The 21,937-nt window shown below is 47.8% G+C and overlaps 1 protein-coding gene across 1 annotated transcript in view; it reads left to right on the top strand.

Moving 5' to 3' along the window:
* The first annotated feature begins 462 nt into the window (after positions 1–462).
* Positions 463–21,937, top strand: part of LOC135035821 (zinc finger protein 615-like) — a 47,314-nt gene continuing 25,839 nt past the window's right edge. The window contains exons 1-4 of the mRNA XM_063954374.1: positions 463–527; positions 7,375–7,453; positions 7,572–7,673; positions 13,723–15,252. Coding sequence (XP_063810444.1) covers positions 7,420–7,453; positions 7,572–7,673; positions 13,723–15,252 — 1,666 coding nt within the window. The 5' untranslated portion in view covers positions 463–527; positions 7,375–7,419. The remainder of the gene's footprint in view (positions 528–7,374; positions 7,454–7,571; positions 7,674–13,722; positions 15,253–21,937) is intronic.

The raw sequence follows: 21,937 nt of genomic DNA, 5'->3' as shown, positions 1-21,937 counted from the left end.
GGCTGCTCCCCCTGTATAGTAATAATAACAGGACACCACAGGCTGCTCCCCCTGTATAGTAATAATAACAGGACACCACAGGCTGCTCCCCCTGTATAATAATAATATCAGGACACCACAGGCTGCTCCCCCTGTATAGTTAGACGCCATTACCTGATCTCCACGGACACCGCGAGGCTGCAGCAGTCGATGAAAACTAACTTCCTGTATGTGGAACGCACAGTCCGGAAGTAAGGTGGAACGCACAGTCCGGAAGTAAATAGTGATTGGCACAGCTGATTCCTATGGACTGGTTCCTCCCCTCCCACACCCCGCCTTCTGTAATGGATATTACCATTTATGTCCTCAGTGCAAGAGGCCGGCGGCCATTTTCTTGTAGACCAGTCCGTCAGCAGCAATAGGTTCCCTGGCCGTGTAGTGACGTCAGGAGCGGCGGCCATTTTCTCCTGGTCTGAGCTCCGCCTTCCTTCTATCATTTCCACAAGGCAGCAGGAGCAGAGAGCAGCCATTGCTGTGTCTGGCAGCAGGTAATGATATTATTATTATTATTCTATAGGCTGAGCAGCTCTGGTGTCAGGTTCTGTACTACAGGGGGAGCAGCCTCTGGTGCCTTGTTATAGTGCAGCTGGAGCAGCCTCTGGTGGCTGACACTCTAGTGTCCTATTACTGTAATACAGGTGGCGCAGACCCCGCCGTTACCGTAACACAGGTGGCGCAGACTCCGCCGTTACCGTAATAAAGGTGGCGCAGACTCCGCCGTTACCGTAATACAGGTGGCGCAGACCCCGCCGTTACCGTAATACAGGTGGCGAAGACTCCGCCGTTACCGTAATACAGGTGGCGAAAACTCAGCCGTTACCGTAATACAGGTGGCGCAGACTCCGCCGTCACCGTAATACAGGTGGCGCAGACTCCGCCGTTACCGTAACACGGGTGGCGCAGACTCCGCCGTTACTGTAATACAGGAGGCGCAGACCCCGCCGTTACCGTAATACAGGTGGCGCAGTCCCCACCGTTACCGTAATACAGGTGGCGCAGACTCCGCCGTTACCGTAATACAGGTGGCGCAGACCCCGCCGTTATTGTAACACAGGTGGCGCAGACTCCGCCGTTACCGTAATAGAGGTAGCGCAGACCCCACCATTACCGTAATACAGGTGGCGCAAGACCCCGCCGTTACTGTAATACAGGTGGCTCAGACCCCGCCATTACCGTAATACAGGGAATGCAGACCCCGCCGTTACTGTAATACAGGTGGCGCAGACTCCGCCGTTACCGTAACACAGGTGGTGCAGACTCCGCCGTTACCGTAACACAGGTGACACAGACCCCGCCGTTACTGTAATACAGGTGGCGCAGACTCCGCCGTTACCGTAACACGGGTGGCGCAGACTCCGCCGTTACTGTAATACAGGAGGCACAGACCCCGCCGTTACCGTAATACAGGTGGCGCAGTCCCCACCGTTACCGTAATACAGGTGGCGCAGACTCCGCCGTTACCGTAATACAGGAGGCGCAGACCCCGCCGTTATTGTAACACAAGTGGCGCAGACCCCGCCGTTACCGTAATACAGGTGGCGCAGACTCCGCCGTTACCGCAATACAGGTGGCGCAGACTCCGTCGTTACCGTAATAGAGGTAGCGCAGACCCCACCATTACCGTAATACAGGTGGCGCAAGACCCCGCCGTTACTGTAATACAGGTGGCTCAGACCCCGCCATTACCGTAATACAGGGAATGCAGACCCCGCCGTTACTGTAATACAGGTGGCGCAGACTCCGCCGTTACCGTAACACAGGTGGCGCAGACTCCGCCGTTACCGTAACACAGGTGGCGCAGACTCCGCCGTTACCGTAACACAGGTGACACAGACCCCGCCGTTACCGTAATACAGGTGGCGCAGACCCCGTCGTTACCGTAATACAGGTGGCGCAAGACCCAGCCGTTACCGTAATACAGGTGGCGCAGACCCCGCCATTACCGTTATACAGGTGGCGCAGTCCCCGCCTTTACCGTAATACAGAGGGCGCACACCCCACCGTTACCGTGATACAGGTGGCGCAGACCCCGCCGTTGCTGTAATTCTATAAACGGGACATTACAGGTGTTGTGTCCTGTGGCATTGTACTATACAGGTGGAGCGGCATATGTTGTATTAATATTCAGAGGAGCTGTATTAAAATACAGGGGAGTGGCATGTGTTGTCCTACTGTACAGGGGGAGCGAACTGGGGCAACCTCCTATACAGGGGTAGTGGATTATGACATCCTACTATGCAGCCTGTGTTGCCCTTTTATACAGGGGAAGTGGCCTGTGGTGTCTTCTTACTTTTATTATATAGGGTGAGCGACATGTATTGTCTTTCTATACAGAAGGAGTGGCCTGTGTTGTCATATTACAGGGTTAGCATCCTGTACTGTCATAGTATACAGGGGGAGCGGCCTGTGTGTCATAATATACAAGTGGAGGGACCTGTGGTGTCTTGTTACTATTATTATATAGGGTGAGCGGAATGTATTTTCTTTCTATACAGAAGGCGTGGCCTGTGTTGTCATAATATACAGGGGCAGCGGCCTGTGTTGTCATAATATACAGGGTAGCTTCCTGTGCTGTCATAGTATACAGGGGGAGCGGCATGTGTTGTCATAATATACAGGGGTAGCTTTCTGTGATGTCATAGTATACAGGGGGAGCGGCCTGTGTTGTATTTATTATTTATTAGCAGTTTCTTATATAGCGCAGCATATTCTGTTGCGCTTTACAATTAGAACAGCAGTAATAGAACGAAACTGGGTAAAAACAGACAACCATAGAGGTAGAAAGGCCCTGCTCGCAAACTTACAATCTATGGGGAAATAGGCATTGATACACAAGGATAGATGCTACCTGTTGCATAATGGTCCACCAGCTTGCCAGTTTCTTAATGGGTTGTATGATATGATCACCCAGCGATGAGATGAGGTACAGACTGAGAACAGCAGAGGACCCAAGACTGAGCCTTGCGGTACTCCAACTGATAGAGGTAGAGAAGAAGAGGTAGAATCAGAGAAGTGAACACTGAAAGAGCGATTAGATAGGTAGGATGAGAACCAGGAGAGGGCCGTGTCCTGAAGACCTAGAGATTGTAGTATTTGTATGAGAAGAGAGTGGTCAACAGTGTCATAAGCAGCAGAGAGATCTAGAAGAATGAGTAGTGTGTAATGGGCTTTAGATCTAGCAGTGACTAGATCATTCACTACTTTGGTCAGTGCAGTGTCTGTGGAGTGTTGGGCATGAAAGCCTGACTGAAGTGGGTCCAATAAGTTGTGGGAGTTAAGAATGTGTGTAAGGCGAGTGTAGGCAAGTCTCTCAAGTAGCTTGGAGGGATATGGTAGCTGAGAAATGGGACGGTAGTTAGAGAGTGTGTTTGGGTCAGAGGTGTGTTTGTTTAGAATGGGAGTAATCACTGCATGCTTAAACAGAGAAGGAAAGATACCAGTAGAGAGAGAGATTACAGATTTTAGTTAAGGTTGGGATAAGCACAGAAGACAGAGTTTTACTGACTTGTGAGGGTATAGGATCAAGTGGAGAGGTAGTGGAGTAGGAGGATGGAAAGACTGATGATACTTCATCTTCACTTGTGGCATCAAATGAAGAGAAAGTGCCAGAGGGTTCAGGTAGGGAATTGAGCAGGTCACTGGCTGAGGAAGAGCATACCATTTCATCTCGGATTTTATCAATCTTATCCTTGAAGTAGGAGGCAAGTTCTTGTGCACTGATAGTAGCTAGTGGGGGAGGTGATGGAGGGTAAAGAAGTGATTTATATGTATTAATAAGTCGCTTGGGGTTGGTGGCATGAGTAGAGATTGGAAGTATGTTTCTTTGGCAGTGTCCAGAACCTGATGATAGGAGTGGTAGGTGGTCTTATATGTGAGGAAGTCACTTGGATTCTGAGATTTCCGCCACTGACGTTCTACTTTACGTGACAGTTTTTATAGGTGTATTGTTGATTTAGAGTGCCACGGTTGGCATCTAAGCCTACGTGGAGTGTGATGGCTAGCTGGAGCCACTTCATCAAGGGCACTCTCTAGGGTCTTGTGCAGGTGGGATACAGCAGTGTCAGGTGTGGTTAATGTAGAGATTCGTGAGAGCAGTTGTTGCAGAGAAGTGGAAAGTTGTAGAAAATGTATATTGTTAGTATTTCTGCGGGTTAGAGGAGGCTTGCTAGGTTTTAGTGTCATAGAATTTAGAGTAATAGAAGAGATTGTGAAGGTGATCAGGTTGTGATTAGAGAGAGGGAAAGGAGTGTTAATGAATTCAGAAACTGAGCAGAGCCTGGTGAACACAAGATCAAGGCAGTGGCCCTTCTGGTGTGTAGCTATGTCAGACCATTGGGTGAGGCCAAGAGAGGAGGTTAGAGAGAGGAGTTTGGAGGCATGAACAGATTGCGGACTGTCAAGAGCTATATTGAAATTGCCCATAATGATGGTTGATATGTCAGAGGATAAGATGCGCGGGAGCCAGGCAGAAAAATCTTCTAGAAATTGTTGTTCGGGTTGCCCAGGAGGGCAATAGCTGCAACATGCAGAGAGAAAGAGGTGAAAATCCTGATAGAGTGAACTTCAAATTATGTGAATGCGAGTGATGGAACCTGAGGTAGAACAGTGTATGTGAAAAATTGGGACAGTAAGATTCCAACCGCACCACCTTTACTATTACCAGGCCTGGGGGGGGGGTTGTGAAGTGGAAACCACCGTGTGATAGTGCTGCAGGGTAGGCCGTGTCTGATTGTGTGAGCCAGGTTATAGTCAGCAGATAAAAGTTGTGAGATATGAAGAGGTCATGGATGGATGTTAATTTGTTACAAACAGAGCGTGCATTCCATAAGCCACATTTTAGTGACTTGGAAGGGGATGGGAGACGCGTGATATTTATGAGGTTAGATGGATTTCTATGTTGTTTTGAGATAGCTGAGTGTGAGAGGGACAGGTGGTTGGGACCTGGATTTGGTGACATGGCACCAGCTAATAAAAGCAGAAGAGTGAGATAAATATTGGTGGATGTTTGCGAGTGTTTATTCTGGTGGCCAATTGTGGTTGTCAAAGTACTTGCAGAGAAGTAAGTATAAAGCTCATGAGTGGTTAGAAGAGGGGAGTGGAGAATAGAAGCTGTAATGTGCACAGAGGGGTGAGTTTTAGGGTGAGTGTAGAATGTGTTACATTTGGTGAGAATTCCATGAATTGAAATAAGAAACAGTAGTTTGATGAACATGCTGTGGTGATTTGTGAGATAATTTTGGGTTAAGTTGTGTAGGAATAAGTTGTTTAAGTAAATTACCTTTCCTTGATGGTGCTCAATGTTTGTTCAACTGTTTTTTTAACTGTTCGGATAACACACTTCTTATTTCCACACTTATTAAATTCCACGCAAGCTACCCCCAGCAAGCTGACCCCTTGACATTATACAGTAACACCAGGGGACGTGTCTGGGTGATGACTGGAGTGGTGACTGCTGGGAATGGGACATTATACAGTAACACCAGGGGACGTGTCTGGGTGATGACTGGAGAGGTGACTGCCGGGAATGAGACATTATACAGTAACACCAGGGGATGTGTCTGGGTGATGACTGGAGAGGTGACTGCTGGGAATGGGACATTATACAGTAACACCAGGAGATGTGTGTGGGTGATGACTAGAGAGGTGATTGCTGTGAATGGGGCATTATACAGTAACACCAGGGGATGTGTCTGGGTGATGACTGGAGAGGTGACTGCTGGGAATGGGGCATTATACAGTAACACCAGGGGACGTGTCTGGGTGATGACTGGAGAGGTGACTGCTGGGAATGGAGCATTATACAGTAACACCAGGGGATGTGTCTGGGTGATGACTGCTGGGAATGGGACATTATACAGTAACACCAGGGGATGTGTCTGGGTGATGACTGGAGAGGTGACTGCCGGGAATGGGGCATTATACAGTAACACCGGGGGACGTGTCTGGGTGATGACTGGAGAGGTGACTGCTTGGAATGGGACATTATACAGTAACACCGGGGGATGTGTCTGGGTGATGACTGGAGAGGTGACTGCTGGGAATGGGATATTATACAGTAACACCAGGGAATGTGTCTAGTTGATGACTGGAGAGGTGACTGCTGGGAATGGGACATTATACAGTAACACCAGGGAAAGTGTCTGGGTGATGACTGGAGAGGTGACTGCTGGGAATGGGGCATTATACAGTAACACCAGGGGATGTGTCTGGGTGATGACTGGAGAGGTGACTGCTGGGAATGGGGCATTATACAGTAACACCAGGGGATGTGTCTGGGTGATGACTGGAGAGGTGACTGCTGGGAATGGGACATTATACAGTAACACCAGGGGACGTGTCTGGGTGATGACTGGAGAGGTGACTGCTGGGAATGGGACATTATACAGTAACACCAGGGAAAGTGTCTGGGTGATGACTGGAGAGGTGACTGCTGGGAATGGGGCATTATACAGTAACACCAGGGGATGTGTCTGGGTGATGACTGGAGAGGTGACTGCTGGGAATGGGGCATTATACAGTAACACCAGGGGATGTGTCTGGGTGATGACTGGAGAGGTGACTGCTGGGAATGGGACATTATACAGTAACACCAGGGGACGTGTCTGGGTGATGACTGGAGAGGTGACTGCTGGGAATGGGACATTATACAGTAACACCAGGGGACGTGTCTGGGTGATGACTGGAGAGGTGACTGCTGGGAATGGGATATTATACAGTAACACCAGGGGATGTGTCTGGGTGATGACTGGAGAGGTGACTGCTGGGAATGGGACATTATACAGTAACACCAGGGGACGTGTCTGGGTGATGACTGGAGAGGTGACTGCTGGGAATGGGATATTATACAGTAACACCAGGGGACGTGTCTGGGTGATGACTGGAGAGGTGACTGCTGGGAATGGGATATTATACAGTAACACCAGGGAATGTGTCTAGTTGATGACTGGAGAGGTGACTGCTGGGAATGGGGCATTATACAGTAACACCAGGGGATGTGTCTGGGTGATGACTGGAGAGGTGACTGCTGGGAATGGGACATTATACAGTAACACCAGAGGACGTGTCTGGGTGATGACTGGAGAGGTGACTGCTGGGAATGGGACATTATACAGTAACACCAGGGGATGTGTCTGGGTGATGACTGGAGAGGTGACTGCTGGGAATGGGGCATTATACAGTAACACCAGGGGACGTGTCTGGGTGATGACTGGAGAGGTGACTGCTGGGAATGGGGCATTATACAGTAACACCAGGGGATGTGTCTGGGTGATGACTGTATCACTGTGTGTGTCAGGTTCCTATAAGGTGTCAGGATGTCACTATGTCTCCATGCAGGAGGTGGAGTGTATAGAGGAACACAGGGGTCTGTACCAGGACGTGATGAAGGAGAATCACCGGCCCCTCACATCACTGGGTAAGAGAAGACTGTCATGTATTGTACAGGGGAGAGCAGGTATGGGGGCCCCTATATACACACATCATCTGATAATCACATATATACACTGTACTCAGTCACTGTGTGTCTCCTACAGATGGGCCCAGTAACAGAGATACCCCAGAGAGATGTCCCCGTCCTCTGTATTCCCAGGATTGTACAGAGGAGAATCCCAGGATCCCACAGGAGGATCAGGTAGGTGGGATTTAGGGTCTCCCCAATATACCAAAGTGACTGTCACTATATGATCTGTAGAGGAGCTGTGTGTATTATACACTGATATTATACTGTTTCACCCTTAGTTTAAGCTAACACTATGCAAATGCCATTGTATTATTTTCTCATACGTCCAAGAGGATGCTGGGGTCACATCAAGAACCTTGGGGTATAGACGGGATCCACAGGAAACATGGGCACTTTAAGACTTTCAAAGGTGTGTGAACTGGCTCCTCCCTCTATGCCCCTCCTCCAGACTCCAGTTAGATTCTGTGCCCAGGCAGACTGGATGCACACTGAGGAGCTCTACTGAGTTTCTCTGAAAAGACTTATGTTAGGTTTATTATTTTCAGGGAGCACTGCTGGCAACAGTCTCCCTGCATCGTGGGACTTACGGGAGAGAAGTCAGATCTACTTTTGTGAGTTTCAAGGCTCTGCTTCTTTGGCTACAGGACACCATTAGCTCCTGAGGGTCTGATCGCTAGGTACGCCTAGATGCTCGTTCCCAGAGCCTGCCGTCACCCCCCTTGCAGAGCCAGAAGTCAGAAGACAGCGAGTAGAAGAAGATCAGAAGACTTCAGTGACGGCTTTGAGGTACCGCACGGGGGGGGGGGGGGGGGGGGGGTTGTGCAGCATTTTAACCTCAAAATAACTGACTGGCAAGAGTGGACATAGTGCCAGGGCCCCCGCCAGTATAATAAAGTTTAAAAAAGAGCGGGTCTGAAAGGTCTGAAGCGTGCCATTACGGGGGCGGGGCTTAGCCCTCACAGCACACAGCCCGGCATCATTTTTTCTACACGGGCTGCAGAGGGTCCTTCCTCACACTGCTGTACAAGTAACAGGGTGCAATTGGGGGAGGGGGGGCACAGTGATTTTGGTGCATTGTATGTAATTTATAAAAGCGCTGCAGGTCTGGGACATTTTCTGTAGTGTTTTAGGACCAGGTTTGGATGCTGGGGTGTGAGCTGGCAATATCCCCCTCTGTGGCTCTCGGACAGGCTTAACTGTGGGTCTGTCCCCTATATGCCCGGTGTGTCTGTGGGTGGTGGGTGCACGTGTGTCGGTATGTCTGTGGCGGAGTGCTCTTCCCAGGAGGAGACTATGTTAGGGACACAAACGGCTGTGGGAGTGACCCTATCGGCGCCGCCGACACCTGATTGGGTGACTGTTTTGAGTGCTTGAATGATAAATAAAAGATTGGATAAATCTGAGTCCCAGAACCAGGCTTGGAAGAAATCCGTAGAGGATGTGTTGTTTCAAGTCCAGACACCCTCGGGGTCACAAAAACGTTAATTTGCCCAGTTGACAGACAGGGATACCGACACGGACACTGATTCAAGTGTCGACTATAGTGATGCCAGATTAGATCCAAAACTGGCAAAGAGCATTCAGTACATGATTGTGGCAATAAAAGACGTGTTACATATCACTGAGGACCCTACTGTTCCTGATGCTAGGGTCTGTATGTATAAAGGGAAGAAACCTGAGGTAACATTTCCTCTCATGAACTGAACACGCTTTGTGAATAGGTTTGGAAAAGTCCTGACAAAAAGTTTCAGATTCCCAAAAGGATTGTAATGGCGTATCCGTTTCCCTCTGGGGATAGGGAAAAATGGGAGTCACCCCCCATTGTGGACAAAGCTCTGTCACGGTTGTCCAAAAAGGTGGCTCTCCCGTCCCCTGACACGGCAGCCCTAAAGGATCCTGCGGATCGTAGGCAGGAAAATACATTGAAATCCATTTATGTCACCACGGGTACGCTACTCAGACCAGCCATTGCATCTGCGTGGGTGAGCAGTGCTATCGAAAAATGGGCAGATAACCTGTCGTCTGAATTGGATACCCTGGATAGGAATAGCATTCTTCTGACACTGGGTCATATCAGGGACGCTGCAGTCTACCTAAAAGAAGCTGCGAGAGATATTGGCCTCTTGGGATCACAAGCCAATGCCATGGCAGTCTCAGCTAGGAGAGCATTGTGGATTCATCAATGGAATGCTGATGCTGACTCTAAGAAAGCTATGGAGTCTCTACCGTATAAAGGTGGTGTATTGTTTGGTGACGGCCTCGCTGACTTTGTATCTACGGCTACCACGGGTAAATCATCATTTTTACCTTATGTGCCTGCACCACAAAAGAAAGCACACCACTATCAGATGCAGTCCTTTCAGCCCAATAAATACAGAAAGGGCCGAGGGTCTTCCTTCCTTGCTATGAGAGGAAAGGGAAAAGGGAAACGATCACCGTCCGAGGCCGGTTCCCAGGAGCAGAAGTCCTCCCCAGCTTTTGCCAAGTCCCCGCATGATGCTGGGGCTCCTCTGCAGGAGTCCGCACCGGTGGGGGCACGTCTCAGGCTCTTCAGTCAGTTCTGGGCTCGTTCAGCCCTGGCCCATGGGTTTTAAAAATAGTGTCCCAAGGGTACAAACTGGAGTTTCAAGACGTCCCCCCTCACCGATTTTTCAAATCAGCCTAACCAGCTTCTCTTCCAGACAGGGAGGTGGTATGCGCCGCAATACAGAAATTGTGTCACACTCAAGTCATTGTCAGGGTTCCCCCGTCACAACAGGGAGAAGGCTTTTATTCGAGCCTGTTCATGGTCCCGAAGCCAGACGGCTCAGTCAGACCAATTCTGAACTCGGTTGCTGGGAAAGATGGTGGCGGCCTACGAGGCCATTCAGTTTGGCAGATTCCATGCCAGAGTGTTTCAGTGGGACCTGTTGGACAAGTGGTCCGGGTCCCATCTGCACATGCACTGAAGGATAACCCTGTCTTCCAAGACCAGAATCTGACTCCTGTGGTGGCTGCACAGCTCTCACCCCCTAGAGGTACGCAGGTTCGGGATCCAGGACTGGATCTTAGTGACCACGGATGCGAGTCTTTGAGGCTGGGGAGCAGTCATGCAGGGGAAAAGCTTCCAGGGAAGATGGTCAAGCCAGGAAATGTGTCTACACATAAACGTTCTGGAGTTAAGGGCCATTCACAGCGGGCTTCTGCAAGCGGAACATCTTCGTAGTCGGCCCGTCTTGATTAAGTCGGACAACATAACAGCAGTAGCGTACATAAACTGCCAGGGTGGAATAAAGAGCAGAGCGGCAATAGCAGAGGCCACAAAGGTGCTCCATTGGGCGGAAAGGCATACAAGCGCTGTGTCAGCAATCTTCATTCCAGGAGTGGATAACTGGGAAGAAGACTTCATCAGCAGACACGATCTCCATCCAGGAGAGTGGGGTCTTCATCAAGAGGTCTTTGCGGAAGTGACAAGTCTTTGGGAAATTCCTCAAATAGACATGATGGCGTCTCGCCTCAACAAGAAACTTCAGAGATATTGTTCCAGGTCAAGAGACCCTCAAGCAATAGCAGTGGACGCCCTAGTGACACTGTGGGTATTTCAGTCGGTGTACGTGTTTCATCCGCTTCCACTCATTCCAAAAGTGATAAAGATCATAAGAAGAACAAAGGTGTAACGACACAGCCGGCGCGTCGTGTCGCACAGTTGTAAAATACCTGCGGTTACTTTCCTAGCCCTGGTCCTCCCCATGGACTCCACTAATTGCCGATATGTTATTAGTTATATGCTAGGCAATATTGTATTGTAGTTATTCTATTGTACAGTTATATTTATCTGTTATAATTGGAACATGTATTTTATTTGGTTATACTGTGTGCAATGTGTGTAATTATTAACAGGAATTAGTCTATGCCAGAGTGTTATTTAACATGGTAAACACTTCATTGTAATGTAAGTCCCCTAGCTGTACAATCAGATGTGATTAGGAGGAGTAGGTTCAGTAGTAAACAGGTTATGTATGGAGCTGCAGGCAATCTGATCACATACACCCCATTGTGTACAGGAGCCCAGACACCTCGTCTCCTCTGTGACCTCCTGACGGACCAACTTGTGTGATGAATAGACAGGGGAGGGTATAACAAGAGTGAGCTCTTCTGGTGAGGGAGAGAGATCTGGACAGAAGGGTCAGAGAGTGGATGAACCTCTGAAGTACAGTCACTGACTAGGCATTGCGGTGCCGTCAGTGGTGAGAATCCGTGGCGCAGGACACCGTGTGAGCTGGTATTTTAGACCAGGGGACACAGAACCATGGCCAGTGTGTAACAGCAGGAGATCGCAGGGATCTGTAATTCTAAACTACTGTGGGGACTTAGTAAGTAAGATACCATCCTGGCTTACAATTGTTAATGTCATTGTGTACTGTGTGTGTGTATATTTACAATAAAGGGCATTTGCCACTTTACTAAACTGTTTACCTGAGTGATCAGAGAATCTGTATCCTCACAAAAGGTTCAAGCGATCCTCATTGTTTCAGACAGGCCAAGAAGGGCTTTGTATCCAGATCTTCAGGAATTACTCATAGGAGATCCCTGGCCTCTTTCTCTGAGGGAGGATCTGTTACAGCAGGGGCCGTGCGTGTTCCAAGACTTACCGCAACTTCGTTTGACGGCCTAGAGGTTGAACGCCGGATCCTAGCCCGAAAGGGTATTCCCAAGGAAGTGATCCTCACTCTTATTCAGGCCAGGAAGGGAGTAATGTCTAAACATTACCACCGTATTTGGAGAAAATACGTGTCTTGGTGTGAATCCAAGAAGGCTCCTATGGAAGATTTTCAGTTAGGACGATTTCTCCATTTTCTACAAGCCGATATGGTTTCGGGCCTAAAGTTGGGCTCAATTAAAGTTCAAATTTCAGCTTTTTCAGTTTTCTGCCAAAAACAATTGGCCTCCCTTCCAGAAGTTCAGACCTTCGTGAAAGGCGCGTTGCACATCCAACCTCCATTTGTGCCCCCTGTAGCACCATGGGATCTTAACGTGGTGTTGCAATTCCTTCAATCTCATTTGTTTGAACCTTTACAGAAGGTAGAGTTGAAATTCCTTACTTGGAAAGTGGTCATGCTGATGGCCTTGGCATCCGCCAGGCGGGTGTCTGAATTAGCGGCCTTGCCTCACAAGAGCCCTTATTTGATCTTCCATGAAGATAGAGCAGAGTTGAGGACTCGTCAGCAGTTTCTGCCAAAAGTGGTTTCGTCGTTACACTTGAACCAACCTATTGTGGTGCCAGTGGCTACTGACGCCTTGCTGGAATCGAAGTTTCTCGATGTAGTAAGAGCTTTGAAAATTTATGTCGCCAGAGCGGTTCAGTTTAGGAAACAGAGGCTCTGTTTGTCCTGTATGCTCACAATAAAATTGGGGCTCCTGCTTCCAAGCAGACTATTGTGCTCTGGATCTGTCATACGATTCAGCAGGCTCATGCTACGGCTGGATTGCCGTTACCGAAATCGGTGAAGGCCCAGTCTACCAGAAAGGCGGGTTCGTCCTGGGCGGCTGCCCGGGGGGTCTCGGCATTACAACTCTGCCAAGCAGCTACTTGGTCGGGTTCAAACACCTTTACGAAGTTCTACAAGTTAGATACCCTGGCTAATGAGGACCTCATATTTGGTCAAACAGTGCTGCAGAGTCATCCACACTCTCCCGCCCATTCTAGAACTTTGGTTCTTGATGTGACCCCAGCATCCTCTAGGACGTATGAGAAAATAGGATTTTAATATCTATCGGTAAATCCTTTTCTCTTAGTCCATAGAGGATGCTGGGCGCCCGTCCCAGTGCATACTGTATCTGCAGTTATTAGTTATGGTTACATACATACTGTGTTACGTTTATAGTCAGCCTGTTGGTGATGTTGTTCATGCCGTTGACTTGCGTTGTATTAAAAGCCATGTTGTACGGCGTGCTTGAGGTTTGAGCTGGTATGTATCTCACCTTAGTTTAACTATAAATCCTTTTCCTCGAAATGTCCGTCTCCCTGGGCACAGTTCCTATAACTGAAGTCTGGAGGAGGGGCATAGAGGGAGGAGCCAGTTCACACCCCTTTGAAAGTCTTAAAGGGCCCATGTCTCCTGTGGATCCCATCTATTCCCCATGGTTCTTGATGTGACCCCAGCATCCTCTACAGACTAAGAGAAAAAGATTTACCGGTAGGTATTAAAATCCTTTTTATAGTGTTGTTGTTTTTTTTTAGGTAGAACGTCTGTCTGATATTAAAACAGAAGATATAGAGGGAGAAGGAGAGACGTATGTGACTGATATAAAGGCAGAAGATATAGAGGGAGAAGGAGAGACGTATGTGACTGATATGAAGGCAGCAGATACAGAAGGAGAAGAAGAGACGTATGTGACTGATATAAAGGCAGAAGATCTAGAGGGAGAAGAAGAGACGTATGTGACTGATATGAAGGCAGAAGATATAGAGAAAGAAGAAGAGACGTGTGTGACTGATATAAAGGCAGAAGATATAGGGGGAGAAGAAGAGACGTATGTGACTGATATAGAGGGAAAAGAAGAGACGTACGTGACTGATATAAATGCAGAAGATAGAGAGGGAGAAGAAGAGACGTATGTGACTGATATAAATGCAGAAGATATAAAGGGAGAAGAAGAGAAGTATGTGACTGATATAAAGACAGAAGATACAGAGGGAGAAGAAGAGACGTATGTGACTGATATAAAGGCAGAAGATATAGAGGGAGAAGAAGAGACGTATGTGACTGATATAAAGGCAGAAGATATAGAGGGAGAAGAAGAGACGTATGTGACTGATATAAATGCAGAAGATAGAGAGGGAGAAGAAGAGACGTATGTAACTGATATGAAGGCAGAATATATAGAGGGAGAAGAAGAGACATATGTGACTGATATAACGGCAGAAGATACAGAGAGAGAAGAAGAGACGTATGTGACTGATATAACGGCAGAAGATACAGAGGGAGAAGAAGAGACGTATGTGACTGATATAAAGACAGAAGATACAGAGGGAGAAGAAGAGACGTATGTGGGTGATATAAAGGCAGAAGATATAAAGGGAGAAGAAGAGACGTATGAGACTGATATAAAGGCAGAAGATCTAGAGGGAGAAGAAGAGACGTATGTGACTGATATAAAGGCAGAAGATATAGAGGAAGAAGAAGAGACGTATGTGTCTGATATAAAGGCAGAAGATACAGAGGGAGAAGAAGAGACGTATGTGACTGATATAAAGGCAGAAGATATAGAGGGAGAAGAAGAGACTTATGTGACTGATATAAAGGCAGAAGATACAGAGGGAGAAGAAGAGACGTATGTGACTGATATAAAGGCAGAAGATATAGATGGAGAAGAAGAGACGTATGTGACTGATATAAAGGCAGAAGATATAGAGGAAGAAGAAGAGACGTATGTGACTGATATAAAGGCAGAAGATATAGAGGGAGAAGTAGAGACGTATGTGACTGATATAAAGGCAGAAGATATAAAGGGAGAAGAAGAGACGTATGTGACTGATATAAAGGCAGAAGATATAGAGGGAGAAGAAGAGACGTATGTGACTGATATAAAGGCAGAAGATATAAAGGGAGAAGAAGAGACGTATGTGACTGATATAAAGGCAGAAGATATAGAGGGAGAAGAAGAGACGTATGTGACTGATATAAAGGCAGACGATACAGAGGGAGAAGAGACGTATGTGAGGGGTGATCAGCAGTGTAAGGAGGAGGAGATCCCTACAGATATCAGCACAGGTGAGTAATAAACACTTATTACAGAAGTCACATATTCTCATTGCTCAGTCACTACAGCAATCTCTTATCCTACACCCTCCTCCGCCATCAGCCCTGTTCTCAGTTGGGTGTTTATAACAGAAGTTTATCCATGACAAATATCACATGGAGAGTTATTACAAACAACACTATAATGTTATTAAAAATAACAAGCAGAAGTTTATTATTATTATTAAGGATTATATATAGCAGTGGATGCAGAGGTGCACAGGTAACTGTGTAACACACGTGTAGAGAAATATATATAAGAAGACAATCTCTTATAATAATGGCTATATGACACTCATTTCGTATGTGAATCGCAGCTTCTTAGTCAGTGATCACATGAAACAATATAGGTAGTGGAGAGGAACAGAGCGCTGTGACCAGACGTTTCCTAAGGCCGCGCGTCCCACGGTCACGGAATGGGTTTCGGTCACATGGGACCTGGCCAATTAGAGGATTCATGGTTACAATCGCCTGTTACTGACTCCACACACTGGACAGTGGGCGGGAACAATGCTGCCACCACCAGACTCCTGGTTCCCGTGGCTCGGTTCTGCTCCGTATGCGTTGACACGCTGTCTTACCACACCTGTGTGGCGTTGACTGATCCCCACTGGTCACTTGACCAGGGCTCTGCACGGTAGTTGGCTGAAGGTGGAGCTTGGAGATGCCAGGGTTACACTGGACAGCAGAACGGGGCTACGTTTGGCATACCCCTGCTGGTCACAAGATGAAGCGGTTGTCTTGAGGAAAAAAATGTTTATTCGCTCAAATCAAGTCCTGAAAAGGCCCCTCCCTTCTCCCAGGGGATATAATACAGCCAGATGTTTACACAGAAAGAAGATGGTATAAAACCTACACAGGGGTCACAGCACTCTATACAGTAATATACTATCTCCGGGGGTAAGCCCTCCATGTCTTTTCTATCCCGTCTGGATAATAAATAAATTACATTGTAAAAGGAGATAACTGCATGAATCAGTTTGTTTTGTGCAGCTTGTTACATTCCACCTACCTCAGTTTCTGGGTACCAGCCAGCTCCTTCAGTCTCTGGGCAGGAACCCCCATGGGCTTCCTTTTTCTCAGTTACTGGGTCATATAACTGACCACCTGGCTACTGCTGCAGTTATTCCCCCTGTGGGAGTTCCTCAGCAGGTATATACTGCTATATCAGTCCCCAATGTCTCCGGCTATGCCAGTCACAGCCATTAATCCCCTTCGGTGGACGTGCTATCTACCTCAGTACAGAGCCTGATGCAAACCTATGTGGCCTTCCAGCAGATGTTACTGAATGACAGGCCTTAACCCTCTAGGGCCACTAGGCGTACTGTCTCATCCTCTCATCTGCACAAATTACATATTCAGAGGCATCATCTGGTGAAGAAGAAGAGGCAGATTTCTCTCTCAAATGGTCCCCCTCAGGAGGGTAGGAGGTTCACTCGCCCTGGATGTGGCTGCACTGAGTACTGGTCAAATCCATCCTGAAAGTGGAGGATGATGAGCCTTCTCCTGAACTGAAAAACTTGCACCGTTTTAAGCTCCAAGGAGGAGTTTCCTCAGCCTGAACATCTTATGGAACTGCCTAAGCAATTAACTTCTTTCTACACTGTTCCAGCTACTGACTGTACAAAGTGAGAGATTCCCCCACTGGTGGATTCTCATTGCGCACGTTTGGTGAAATCACCCACCTTGCCTATTCCTTCAACGTCTTCCTTAAAGAAAACTGTGGATAGCAGAATGGCCTCCAAAGCGTCGGCTACCTCTGTCCTTGCTAGACGCATCTCCTCACTCTGCTTATGGAAAGAGGATATGGATTCTAAGAAGGCATTGGGATTCTTACCCTTCATGGGGGATATCTTATATGGAGTGGAATTGGATAAAATAATGGCTACACTAGCGGCTGCCAAGACGTCTTTCCTGCCCTTGGCTTCTACGCCAAGGGCTCGGACATCCAATTTTCGTACCTTTTGCCCACAAGGGAAAGCCAGACCTTCCTTAGACAAAAAAGTCTACTGAGACTACAAACCTAGGTCCAAGCAGGCCACCAGCCAAATGTGATGACAGGCTTGTAGCATGACAGGGTTGGCCTCCTCCTGGGGGACCACAGGGTGGTAGGCCAACTTCTTTAGTTTGTGCACGCCTGGTGCCTAACTACAACAGACGCCTGAGTGCAAGAAGTTATCTCTCATGGGTACGCTGGCTACTTCAAGAGACGACCCCCTCAACAGTTCTTTTGTACAGGCCTCCCTTCAGACCCCAGCAAGGTTTTGGCCCTACAAAAGGTTATTCAATCCCTCCTGCAATCAGGAGTGAAGATACCTGTCCCTTGCTCTCAATATGGGACCGGGTTCTATTCAACACTATTCCTGATGCAGAAACCGAATGGATCTCATCGACCTATGGTAAACCTTAGTCTCTCAAATTTGTCAGAGTACCCAATCTCCATATGGAAACACTATGCTCCATTGTTCTAGCAATGGAGCCGGGGGATTTCATGGTGACTAGACATTTAGGATGTTTACTTGCAAGTTCCTATAGTACCTTCCCACCAAAAATTCCTATGGTTTGATATTATTCACCAAAATTACCAATTTCAGGCATTGCCTTTTTGGACTCTCCACTGCGCCCAGGGTCTTCACGAAAATTATGGCGGTTATGGCAGCACATATACGTTGTCAGGGAGTCAGAATTCTTCCTTATCTGGATGACCTGGAGGTACTAAACAACTGTCTCCAGCTGACTCTTTCCTTCCTACAACAAATATGGCTCATCAACTGGAATAAGTCATCCCTCACGCCTTCACAGTGTATGATACATCAGAGAGCACTTTTGTAATCTCGAGTCCAGAGGCTCTTCCTGACCACTTTTTCCGAGGGGTCTTTGGAAGTTCAAACAAGAAGGAGGTACCATCAAAGTGGTAGTCCCGACAAGGCCCATATGTCATTGGTTCTTCGATCTACAGAACCTATCCATAGACGCTCCCTTTCCACTTCCCCAGCTACCAGACTTGTTGTCTGAGGGTCCCTGTCTACCTCCAGACCTAGCTCATCTAAATTTGATGGCGTGGCTCTTGAGTCATCCATCCTAAGAGCAAAAGGATTCTCAGTCGGTTGTCCAGACCATGCTTAAAGCGAGAAAGCTGGAATCTGCCCGTATCTATTATCGAGTGTGGCATATATACCTTCAGTGGTGCGCTACAATGTGCTAAAACCAACAGTTTTTTAGAGTATCTAGGATTCTCACCTTCCTCCAAGCTGGACTTCGCTTAACAACATTGAAAGTGCACATCTCGGCGCTTTCCATCTGGTTCCAACAGTAAATTACTTCACTGCCGGATGTTCGTACCTTTCTCCAAGGTGTACTCCATGTTCAACCTCCATATGTAACTCAGGTAGTGCCATGGGATTTATCAGTGGTCCTCAAAGCTTTTCAGAAGCCTCCGTTTGAACCTCTGGAATCAGTGGATCTACAGTGGTTAACGAAAACAAAAGCCGTATTCCTGCTAGCTTTTGCTTCCGCAGGGTATCAGATTTGGGAGTGCTGTCCTCTCGCTCCCCCTTTCTTATTTTTCATAGGGACAGGGTTGTTCTATGTACTAGGCCCAATTTCCTTCCTAAGGTAATGTCCCAGTCACATATTAATGAGGTAATTGTGGTAGTGGCCTTCCTCTCCAAACTTTTGACTGGGGAGCCCTCCCTTGATGTGGTCATTGCTCTAAGGAGTTATGTGGATCGTTCCAGTTCCCTTTGGAAATCAGACTCCCTCTTTGTCCTTTGTGGCCTCAACAAGAGGGGGTGACCAGCAGACAAACAGACTCTGGCCAGATGGATTTGTATGACTATATCAGAAGTGTACAGTCATGCTGACCTTCCTGTACCCGATACAGTTTCAGCTTATTCTATTCACTCTGTTGGTCCCTTGTGGGCAGCACACCGTGGCATGTCTGCAGGACAATTGTGCAAGGTGGGTACATGGTCTTCTATCCTTTCTTAGGTTGTATGCCTTTGATACATTCACTTCCCAAGATGCTTCATTTGGATGCTGGATTCTTTTATCCACTCAAGAGCATCCCTTCCCTTAAATAACTGCTTTGGGATATCCCCATGGTAATCCCTGTGGAGCCATATGGAACCCAAAGAAGAAAATGAGAGTTATGGTAAAACTTTCTATGACCGGACGGTCCCGTATGACAGCCCTCACCGCTTCGTGTCCCGTCCCCAGTCACAGAATGGAGTTTTAGGTCACACGGGACCTGGCCACATAGGGGATTCCCGCTTATCGTCAGTAGCCGCCTGTTACTGACTCCACCCACTGTGCAGTGGGCGGATACTACGCTGCCACCACCAGACTCATCATAGCCATGGTGTCTGGAACCACGGTTCTGCTCTGTATGCGTCAACACACTGTCTTACCACACCTGTGTGGTGTTGACGAATCCTCACTAGTCACTTGACTAGGCCTCTAACCGGTAGCTGGCTGGAAGCAGAGATGAAGACACTGGGTGCTCCCAGGACAGCCGCAAAATGGAGCTAGGTTTGGCCTAGCTCTGCAGGTCACAAGATGAAGCGGTCGTCTTGAGGCAGATGATTATTTGCTCAAATAGCCTTCAAAAAGATTCTTCCCTATTGCTAGGGGCAACAGCAATACAGCAAGATGTTACAGCAGAAAGTAGTTGGTATAATACAACTCTGAAGCTCAATGGCCTCCTCTTTTTATACAGTAAAACCACACTGTATCTCAGGGGGTAGTTCCCCTTCCCCCCCCCCGAGTCCTTTCCATCCAATAAGGATATCTTACAAAATATAAATAAATTACATTTTAAAAGGATATAAGTACATGAGGCAATTTCCTCCTTCCTGTCACACACAAAGTTTGGTGTCCTTTAAAGTCCAGTCCTTACCACCAGGGAGTTTACAATTCGCCTATGATACATTTATCACATAGCTTCAAGATACGGTTTGTATTTGATTTCCCAAACAAATGTTCCTCATCCTTCCTACATATACCATTCAGGATTCGTATATCAATCAAACCAGCTACATAAATAAATACAGGTTCCAAACCCATACCAATCCATACCACTTTACATATTCACACAGTCTCAGCATTTACCTGCCGGGCACTGTCCAACATCAATAAGGTTTTTCTGCTGCGGGGTACACTGGGCTCCACAAGGATAGACATTGGGGTGTAGAGTAGGATCTTGATCCGAGAAGCACCAACAGGCTCAAAAGCTTTGACCTTCTTCCCAAGATGCATAGCGCCGCCTCCTATATCACCCCGCCTCCATGCACAGGAGCTCAGTTTGTAGTTGGTGCTTGCAGTGCAAGCATGTAACAGGAGGGGCTGCTCAGCAGCTCTAGAAAAAGCTTTTTCTGAGGAAAAAAGAAGACTACAAGGGCTGCAGCAGAGGCACAGATTGTGCTGGATGTCAGTAGACATTGCCTGCTGCAGCTCCATCTCTCCCCCAGCGGCGCTGTACACTCCCATGCCCTGGTGGCTGGGTACCTACAGCCGAGGCTCCGGTTTTCTTCACGTTAGACACACACGGCTGGGGCTCTCCAGGATCGCGTGGCCGCGCTTCGGGAGGTGGTAAGTGGGTCCCGGTCTTTATCGCGATCTGGCGCGGTCAGTGGGAGGCGGGCTGTGCACGCTGGCGGTGGACACTTTGGCAGTACAGGTGATCCCACTAGATCAACAGGACATGAGCGCAGGTCAGGTTTTCTCTCTAAACCAATTCTTATATCGCCCACAGTACCCGGTGGTTTTGCCAGCAGAGGGGATAAGGCTTAGACCTGAAGCCCCTCCCCCAGCCCCAGGATGCCATTTCTAGCAAGTGTTCCCGCCCTGAAACTGCATCTCTGTCTTTTCCTCACTCCCTGTCAGTGTCTGCGGCCCCATTATCCCTCAGCTCACTGTTCCTGGGACTGCTTGGGTAAATCCTCCTATGTAAAGCCGCCTGGTTGTCAGCGCTGTGACTTTACATGACACTTAAGTATTCTACATGTCTTTTAGACAGAGATAGTTAAGAAAAAGTGCATTTAGTCAGGGTTTTCTAGTACAATTACCCTGTGATATACATCCAGTTCTTACTGTGTAGTGTTATATCTATTGTTATATAGCTGTGTAAGCTAGTCCAGTGCAGTATTATTGCCAGTAATAACCTCTGCATTGTACAGACTGTGACTTTCTGTGTGTGCATTGATAGCTGAGTGGTGTCCATTTCATGTCTTTCACTCAACCTGCTATCCCTATATTCTATAACCTGAGGGGGCTTGGTGCGTCAGGTGTTATCTAATATAGGATTTTCACAAAGATATACTGTATTACGTATTTTCTCTGTGATTTAGTCACCATATCTTTCCTTTATCTCTGCTGGTGCTGACTACACTGCGTAGGGATTTGGGTTAGAGGTATAGTGCTGCTGATAATTGTACTGTGTTACCTGATACTGCAAGTTATATCATGTCTGCTTCTGAGGGTAACGGTTCTGGGGCTGAACACACTGCTGGTGTTGCTGAAGCCACAGGCACATATGGGGAGAATATAGCAGCTGTGGGCTCTGGTTCTGGGGGCTCCTTGCCCCCAGTGGGACTGTGGCAGCGGAGGCACATACTGACCCACCGTGGGCCGCTTTTTCCACGCTTCTGCATACACTAGT

Source organism: Pseudophryne corroboree, unplaced genomic scaffold (genome assembly GCF_028390025.1).
Source record: "Pseudophryne corroboree isolate aPseCor3 unplaced genomic scaffold, aPseCor3.hap2 scaffold_613, whole genome shotgun sequence".
Taxonomy (NCBI): domain Eukaryota; kingdom Metazoa; phylum Chordata; class Amphibia; order Anura; family Myobatrachidae; genus Pseudophryne; species Pseudophryne corroboree.
This window is presented reverse-complemented; position numbering and strand designations above follow the sequence as displayed.